Raw genomic sequence first — 9,737 nt, 5'->3', positions numbered from 1 at the left:
CCTAACACCATGTTTATTAACTCAAAAAAGGTTACATATTACCCATTACAGTGACTACATTCTAACTAGTATTCCTTTAACCCTGAGTGCTAGCTGAGAGAAGATCCAGGTTAATACAAACACAGAGCCTCTTTCCTCCAAGGACATTAGCATGGAAAGCAGGTAGTGCACCTGCATAGTTATCCTAATAGCTTCAAGGGGAAACTGCTGGGAATTCCAAGCCTGAGAAACAGGGTTTCCTTGTGAAGAACATTGCTATAGTAGCCAGGCATCCCGTGCTTTTGCACAGGAGTTTCCCAGTAGCCAGGAATTCTGTGTCTTTGCAAAGAAAATTCCTAGTTACCAAGCATGTCACAATCTCAAAGTTTGTCAGAGACCCCAATCCCAAACACAGAACTCCCACAAGAAAGCTATATGAGCACTTTTAGAGTCTTCATACAGCCTGGTGTGTCAAAGCAAATTCTATTTTTAATAAAAAAAAAAAATCAAAGCTATGTTCTTCTCTGTGCTACCCAAATTGAGCCACATGTGTTATCTAGTCTTGTTTAATATGAAGCTGATATTAAAATACTACAAAGAATACTTTAATGTCTATAGAAAGGAAAATGATTTAGGAATTTTGATATATGTAGTTGTAGTATATATAATTGTTTAATATATGTAGTTATTTTATTTTATTTATTTTAGGAAAGATAATGTTATATACAGAAGTTTTAGTTAGCTTTTTCATCACTGATGACAAGATTTGACAAGAACAACATAAAGGAGGAAAAGTTTATTTGGAGCTCAGTTCAGAGGTCTCAGTCAACAGATAATTGATTCTATTGCTCTGGGCCTGAGGTAAGGCAGAACATCAGAGAAGAGTGTGGAGGAGGAAAGAGGTCAGAACATGGCAAACAGGAAGCAGAGAGAGTGAGCTTCAGAGAAAATATAAAACCCAAAGGTTTATCCCAGGGGCCTTTCTCTTCTAGTGACACCCTACCTGTCTTCAGTTATATTATCATCGAGTTGGTCCATATCAGTGTATTTATGTACTGATTAGGTTAAGGCTCTCAAAACCCAATCATTTCACCTGTAAACTTCCTTGTATTGTTTCACACCTGAGCTTTTGGGGGATACCTCATACCTAACCCATAACATAGAATATAGGAACTAGTAGCATAATGTGAGATTCTGCACTGCCCTTACCAACTTTTAGACACTTGATTCAGGCTCCAAAACAATTAAAGTCTACTTGTTATAGAAACAATAGTAACAATCATATGTACTGAGTATAAAACCAAGAAGTAGGGATTTGTGATCCTTTCTCACAGTTGTCTAGAAAACCCACTTGGAACCAATATTCTGCTCCTTAGCTTCTTCATGGCTTCCTTAACATCTTTATTCCTCAGAGTGTAAATCATGGGATTAAGGAAAGGAGTGAAGACAGTAAAAAAGACAGAGATAAATTTATCAATTGGAAAGCTTTCAAAGGGCCAGATATAGATAAAGATTAATGGACCAAAGAACAGAACCACAACAGTAATGTGGGCTGACAGGGTGGAAAGTGCCTTGGACATCCCACCAGAGGCTTGGTGATGAACAGTAGCAAGAATGACAGTGTAAGAAATGAGTAAAAGGAGGAAACAGATAAGTGAGAGCAGACCACTGTTGGTGAGTACGAGGATCTCCAAAACATAGGTGTCTAAGCAGGCAAGTTTAATCACTAGGGGAAGGTCGCAGAAAAAATTGTCTACCTTATTGGGTCCACAGAAGGGAAGATCAACTGTGAATGCCAGGTGACTGGCTGAGTGCAGGATGCCAATGGCCCAAGAGACTCCCACCAGAACAGTGCAGACCCTTCGGCTCATGATGGCCAGGTAGTGCAGAGGTCTGCATATAGCAATATATCTATCATAAGCCATGGCAACAAGAAGCACCATTTCACTGCCCCCAAAAACATGCAAGAAAAATATTTGTGACATGCATCCCTGGAAAGTGATGGTCTTACGTTCACTGAGGAAGTCTGCAATCATCTTGGGAGTAGCAAATGTAGCCTGACACACATCAATGAAGGAGAGATTGCTGAGAAGAAAGTACATTGGAGAATGTAAGCGAGAGTCTGTAATTACTGTGAGGATGATAAGGATGTTTCCCAACACTGCAGCCCCATAAAACACAGAGAAGACTATAAAAAGGACAAGTTGGAGTTCCTGAGAGCTGGACAGGCCCAACAAAATGAATTCAGTAACCACTGACTTATTGCTCCATCCATTAACTGAGTCTGGGTTGTTGGAGTTATCTAGAAGAAAAGAAAACAATAATTAATAAGGATAAGCCTCTTGCTACTTATCAAGAGAAATAGAAGATTTGATTCTAATAAATATAAAAATAATATTGTGAGGCTAAAAGACACTGTGTACTCACATTATTGTTAGAAATTGATATTTTATATGAATTATTCTTTATTTTTTTCATTATGGATTGGAATGATAGACAGATAGGTAGCCAGAATTATCTAACAAATAAGTCTATAGGGAAGTAGGGAAGTTGAGATATACCAGGATTTGCAAATGTATTCTAATTATGTTTTTGTAAAAATATACAAAATTCTCAACACCACTTTGAAAGTCACACTTACTCTACTTACACATTCAGATTTTGAATAGTTGAAAATAAGTCTAGTGCCTTCTATAAAGTCTTGGAGAAAGAGAAAATCTAGGCTAAGTATAAGGAGATGGAAGTCATCCCAGTTACTTCAGTAAATGTTATCCGAGAAAAGAATCGAATGTAGCCATGTATTTGAGCATCTGCAGTAACAAGATCAGGAAGAAATTTTAATTTTTAACAAGCTAAATTGGTGTGAGAGACAACATTCACCTTTCTGTGTTAAAATATTTTGAAGTTTACAATAGTGAGTTAGACAATTTAGTATACATTATTTTTAATCAAAAATGGTTGCTTTAGTATCACAGTCATATCTTTTTGATTCTCAAAATGATTTACATTTTGTCTAAGTTGAATTTAATATTCTTTAATTGATCAGACATCTGCTCCTCAAAAATAGGACTAAATGCAATTTTAGTGAGCATGACATATTTGCTAATTAAATTTAATTTAAGTTACTTTGCTAATGATTTTATGAGGTAATCTATATATAATGTTATTTCAATAACAAAATTGCTTCCCCAAACTTATTGAATAGTATCACTGATGTAATTAATTTATTCAACAAATGAATATAGATTCTCTCCTCTGAACCATGCACTCTTAAAAACTCTAAGACAAAGCAAGGGCAAAAAATGAAATAGAAAACTATCACATCTTTATATAGCTTATATTTTAATAATAGCACTGGCAGAGAACATTAAAAATAAATAAGTAAAATAGTATTATATCAATTAATGATAAGCACTAAGGAAACAATCAAGGAGAACAAATGAATATGGACTATACCCAGATTGTCAGAAAACACCTCATTAAGATGTCACACTTCAGACCAAGGACAATGTGATATGAGCCTTGAAGAAATCTACTGCAGACAAACAGAGAAGAAAGCATGTTCAATAATTCATCTATGTGAAATTGGCAGTATTTTGGAAGACTATTATAAATGAATTAAGTGGAAATTTAACTTTTAACCTTACTATAAACTGAATGGAAAAATTGAGCTTTTTGAAAAATATTCTCCCTCATAGGTTTAAATATGTTTATAATTTTAAGAAGCTATAAATTTAGTTTTGAAATGAAAAAGCACCCTAAAATCTAGACTGCCAGTTTTTAAGAATGAAATGTAGGTATAAGATTGCTTTCCAAATTTTGTATACCCCCACCCCCACCACACACAAACACATAGATATGTACATATATATGTATGTATCAATATATACAATTTGAAAACAATTTTATATTTTCATATAAATGCATAATGTTATTCTTACCATTTAAAATAAAATTGAAACAATCTGTTATCCAGGAAATGTCTTTTGAAATTAAATTTTATGACTAGATGTCAGAAGTGGGAAAGAGCTACCTGTCAAAGTTTAGAGTCATACTTGAGAGTTAGATGGTATAGATTATTAGTTCATTCAAATATTGAGACCATGAAAATTATAAAAATCAATTAAGATTTTGGTATTATAGTATCAATTGTACCCTCTAAAATATTTCCCTGTACTGAAGTTTTGTGTATGTAATACCTAATAATAATTGGCAAAATAACATATGTATTAAACCAAAATTTTCTGATATAAAACTATTCTACTTTGTCTACAATTATTATAATTTAATTGACTTCCATTAGTTCTACAAGTGTAGGAAGAATTTCTCTAAAACCACTCCAAATGTATTTTTTTTCATAGTAAGCAATAATTATGTTTGTTATTCACATTTTCATTATCATCCAACATGGAAAGACTTTGAAAATTTCCACAAGATGCCGTTATATATTCAGATGAGAAGATCTGAGTCTGCCAAGCATGGTTGCACACACCTGTAATCTCAGTTACTGGGGAAGTTTAGTTGGGAAGGTCACAATTTCCAAGAAGAGTCTCAGCAACTTCATGAGACCCTGTCTCAAAATAAAATTAAATAAGGACAGAAGTTGTAGCTCAGTGGTGAAGCTCCCCTGGGTTCAATTCACAGTATCCCACTCTCCCAAAAAGGACGATCTTATTTAGCTTCATTTACTCTTTGTGATCATGTTTGTTCATTCATTCTAATTATTGACATCTGCATACTTAAGCACCAGGTCATCAGTAGGAGATATAACAGAGATATAATGATGATTGAAACAGATGGGATTCATAACCTCATGAAATTCACCACATTTCTCTGCAATTTTATTTTCTTGTTTGTGAAAACATGCATTTGAAAGAACTGTGTAAACTGTACAATGATAAATACTAGTTATGTTCATATAATACTCTAGTTGAAAATTACATAATAAAGTATTATTTTCAAACATGCAAAGCTAATCTGAGTGGGAAAACATCCAATTTGGAGAATATTAATGATCTATGAGGTTTTTAAAAAATATTAAAATGTAATATTATGATGAAATTATTTTTCTTTAATAAATCTATAATTTATTGAAACAACAGAAAGCAAATCTGAGAAAAAAGAGAAGTAGATGCTGAAGAGAGGCCTGGTGGGGCTCTTCACAGTTCTCTCTGTATTCACCTGTTGTTACCTCCTGTCATTAGAATTCTTTAAACTGAAAAAGACAAAAAGAAAGTGTAGTAAATTGAAGTCCGAATTATATTCCAAATGGCTATCACCATGAAAGAAAGGAGGACCTCCTTTGATGCTTCATTATCAAATGTACTTCAGATTTCAAGTGCAGAGTTAGTGTCCTGTCTTAGACATCAGAGTAACTTAGGATAATCTTCCTTTGGTCTCTGACTTCAGAAAGTAGTTGCAGGTCTCTATGTAAGCTAGATACAAACTGAATGTGAAACCACCAGCCTTCCATTTAAAGAATTATGACATTCAAATACAATACTTTCTGGACTCAAAAATTAGCTTGGCTAATGTGTCGCGACTTCTTGCCCGCAAGGAAGACGCAACACTCAGGAATCTTCTTTCAGTAGTTTATTTCAGGCCCTTGATAGTTCTTCTTCCCTTTCTCGGATGCCCCTCCCAGCCTTAATAAAGCATCTCAAGCCCCAATGCAAAGCAGCTACGTGGAGCTTTCTCATAGGGTGATGAAAAGTCATGCGCCAACTCTCCCAAATAAGGAGTTGTTTGTCACAGACCACAGTGGAGCCAGCGCCATCTTGTAATGGCGACCATAATTTGCATAAACGGCAGAAGCGGCTCACCACACTAATGAGGAGGTTCAATGAAAAGTATTCAAGTCAAGCGGAAAGAAAGTAATCTAATTGTGTAAGCTTCTCCTTTGCGCCAAATTCTATGTTGTTCAGCTCAGATGGACAAATGCAATGATTGAAAGGTCTTGGTGATAGCGATGTATGTCAGACATGAAAAGAGTCAATGCAAGACATAGAAGAAAGCAAAGACATTTTGGTCATAAATATAACCATATTTATAGGAGGAAATTTTTTTCTTGTTGTTAAATGAAAGTAGATAGAAGCCTTCAGGTATAAGTTAATTGTCTTGCAGTGATATGGGGTTAACAATTACATAAATTATGTGTATTTTTAATGCAAGATAATACAAAGTAATAGAAGCTAGAAAATGTCCTCAATGAGAAAAAGTCAAATTAAAGCATTCTATATTTATTAAATGTTGGAAGAAACGAGCCTCTGCTAATTGGAACTGCCAGTATTTTGTTAGTCAACTACATTCAAAGCACTGTGCTAAACACTTCATGTATTATCTTATTTATCTTACAATCCTATACAGAAGGTATTATTATCAGCTTAACTTTTCAGTAGAAGAAGCCATATTTTAGCAGCATAGTTAGTGTCACAGGGCACACTGCTAGTCAAAGGGGGTTTGCATAATCAACTAATCATATATTTCACCACTATGTATTGTTAACTAAAAACTTCTTGACTGTGAACTTGTGTCCTAGGAAGTCTACCTGGGCCTGCTATTTTATCCCATTCTATTCTCTACCATCATCTCTATTTTTTCTGAACCATATATCAACACTTTCCCCTTATCTACCTACCTCAATGCATCATTTTGGTTAACATAAACAATAATTAAACATAGTTTGATATTTTGTTTCAGATTTCATAATCTCATATACAAAGTCCAAGTTTACATGCTAAGAACCAAGGTTATTTTGACTCTAGTAATAACTTCAGCCCAGAACCCCTTTTAACTCTCTGAATGGTAACAACTGTATTTTGTCTTTCAATGTGATTACATGCTACATACCAGTTTTTAGATATGCCCCAGGGTAACAATAAGCAGGAAAACCTTCTGAAACCCATTTTTCTTACATGAGTCACAAACATAAATACCCATAAACAAGTATTTAAATACTATGCCACACACCCCAAAATCTCAGACAACCAATCCCATGGATTACAACAGACAATTAAAGAACTTTCTTTGTGAAGTTAAGTCATCTTGCTATGGGAGTTATTAACATCATTTGGGTTGTTTTTTCCAAAAACAAGAGGATGAGAATTTTGAAACTGTTCACCTATAATTGCAAGAGAAGACATATATCACAAGGGAGAAATGTAGTGGCCCAGAAGTGTACATCCTCTATGTTTACCTCATTTAACAATCTGCCTCCCTCCTTCACTATCAACCCACATGTCCAGAGACTAAAGGAATCTAATCAGAAGTATAAATATGGCAGTAGACTTTTTTAAAAAAAAAAAAACAGAATTTTATTTTCTCTATTCCTTTACTTATTTTTTTTTCTTTCATGGAGGCATATATGATAATAGTTTTCAAACTCCATACATCACAGTATTCTACCTCTAAAACTCCAATATTTTAATTGTCATTGCTCGCTATATAACAGAATCAGAAAGAAAGTTTTGTTTACCCTAAGGAGGTAGACAACTCAGATATAGGCATAGCCTACCTCTGGAAATTGTGGAAAGATACATTATCAGAGCTGTATAAGGACTTCAGAGCTCTGCAGAGAAGAGTAGTACATGGAAAATATAAAGCTGAGACACAGCGAAAGTGAGTGCTCAGGAAATTGGATGAACCTCATAGAGGAGCAAGGCCTGTCCAGGTTCCAGACCAACTTTCTTCCTGAATCTTCTGTGAAATGTTTCCAGACATCCTAATTCTTCTTTTCCAAACCTAGTCCTCCTTAGTAGGCCCTGTTCCAGACAATGGTTTTCTGTTGACCTAGAGATTTCAGCCAGGAACGTCAATCCTTCCACCCAAACCTGCTGTTAATTGTCTTGCAGTGATATGGGGTTAACAATTACATAAATTATATGTATTTTTGATGCAAGATAATATGAAGTAATAGAAACTAGAAAAGGTCCTCAATGAGAAAAAAATGAAATTAAAGCATTTTAATTCCTGCAAAAATTCCTAATTCATCAAATCCTTTCATTGTATTGTCTAAACCATTGGGATCTTTCTCCTTATATATTTCAAAGGCCTTCTAATCATCTCTAATTATCTCAATCTTCTGCCACTGACTTTCTGTCCAATTGATGCATCTAATAATCTTCAAAATGAAATAAATCAGAACAAGTCCAACAGCTCAATAGTGATGAACACGGCCCCATACTCCTGTCTCCTCCTGAAACTTGCCATTTTCATTGCATTCATTTGCTCTGCTCTCACTGAATTCCAGCTTTTCTTTCCTGGAAACCACTGCTGTGCACTTCAGGGAGTTTATCCTTCTCTTTTCTCTACCTGAATACTTTTTCCTCTGGCTCCTCACATGCTCCCTTTCTGATTTTTCAGGAACGTGATGAGATGTTCATTACACACAGAGGGTTTTGGTGTTTATTTTTTTAATGGTTTCCATTGTGACATTTACATGCATACATACAAAGTACTTTGATTATTTACTCCCTTCCTATTGTCCTCTCTTACCTTCCCTCTCCCAGACTCTTAGCCCCCTTATTCTTTCTTAATAGTCCCCTTCTACTTTTTTACTGTCTTTTTCCCGCTTGATTTCACATGTGAGAGAAAACGTGATATTGCCTTTTTCACTTTATATCATGTTCTCCAGTTCCATCCATTTCCCAGCAGGAGACATGATTTAATTCTTCTTCATGGCTGAATAATACTCAATTGTAAATATATGCTAGATTTTCTTTATTCATTCATCTATTGATGGGGACCTGCCTGATTTCATATCTTAGTTATTGTGAACAGTGCCTCAATCAGCATGGGTGTGCAGGGATCACTTTTGTATGCTGATTTCATTTCCTTTGGATAGATGCCAGCAGTGAAATAACTGCATTATATGGCATCTCTATATTAGTTTTTGGAAGAACCTCTATATTTTTCTCTATAGAGTACTAATTTACATTCCCACCAAAAGTGAATAAGAATTCTTTTTTTCCACATGATCACCAACATTTATTATTTTTATGTTTATAATAACCATTGTAACTAGAATGCTGTGTCATCTCTGTGGTTCTGACTTGCATTTCCTTGATGGCACATATTTTCTTTCAAGTTTGAAGTAATTGGTATCACATTTAAGAAACCATTGCCTATACAAAGTCTGTGAAAACATTCTCCAATATCTTCCAAGAGCTTTATTTTTTCCAAATTACATAAAGTAAATATTATTTTAAATTAATTTAATGAATTGCATGCAGTTAGAACCAAATTGTTAATTTAATGTAGAAATGCAGTTGATCACACACCATAATTTTATCCCTTCTTTGCAAAAATCTGGTGACTCTGTGTGCTTTTTGTTGCCAGAATCTCTAGTAAATTCCATTAGCATATTTCTATTTTCTTAACCAATACCAAAAAATCTTAATATTTAATCTTAATATTAGAAATCTTGAAAAAATGATAATATATATTTTCCTTCAAGATTTCCTTGGATAGTCTGTCTTTTTGCATTTTTATGTAGGTGTTAACAACAATTTGCTTAAGGTAGTATGAGGATTTTGATTGAGATTGCATTGTCTATTGATCAATTTAGGAAAAAATAGTCATTATTAAGTAACATTGTTAAATGCACTAATTTTGAGGATCGAACCCAGGCCGCACGTATGCCTGGCGAGCGCGCTACCGTTTGAGCCACATCCGCAGTCGCTAAATGCACTAATTTTAATAGTTTACAATATTATATATATATATATATATATATATATATATATATATATATATATATA

The 9,737-nt window shown here is 34.3% G+C and overlaps 1 protein-coding gene across 1 annotated transcript in view; it reads right to left on the bottom strand.

The window, feature by feature from the left end:
• Window positions 1–1,307: 1,307 nt before the first annotated feature.
• Window positions 1,308–9,737, bottom strand: part of LOC107137741 (olfactory receptor 4K15-like) — an 11,295-nt gene continuing 2,865 nt past the window's right edge. The window contains exon 2 of the mRNA XM_015480192.1: window positions 1,308–2,281. Coding sequence (XP_015335678.1) covers window positions 1,308–2,281 — 974 coding nt within the window. The remainder of the gene's footprint in view (window positions 2,282–9,737) is intronic.

This window comes from Marmota marmota, unplaced genomic scaffold (assembly GCF_001458135.2).
Source record: "Marmota marmota marmota unplaced genomic scaffold, marMar, whole genome shotgun sequence".
NCBI classification, from domain to species: Eukaryota; Metazoa; Chordata; class Mammalia; order Rodentia; family Sciuridae; genus Marmota; species Marmota marmota.
Note: the sequence above shows the minus strand (reverse complement) of the source record. Positions and strands in the feature narration are given on the sequence as shown.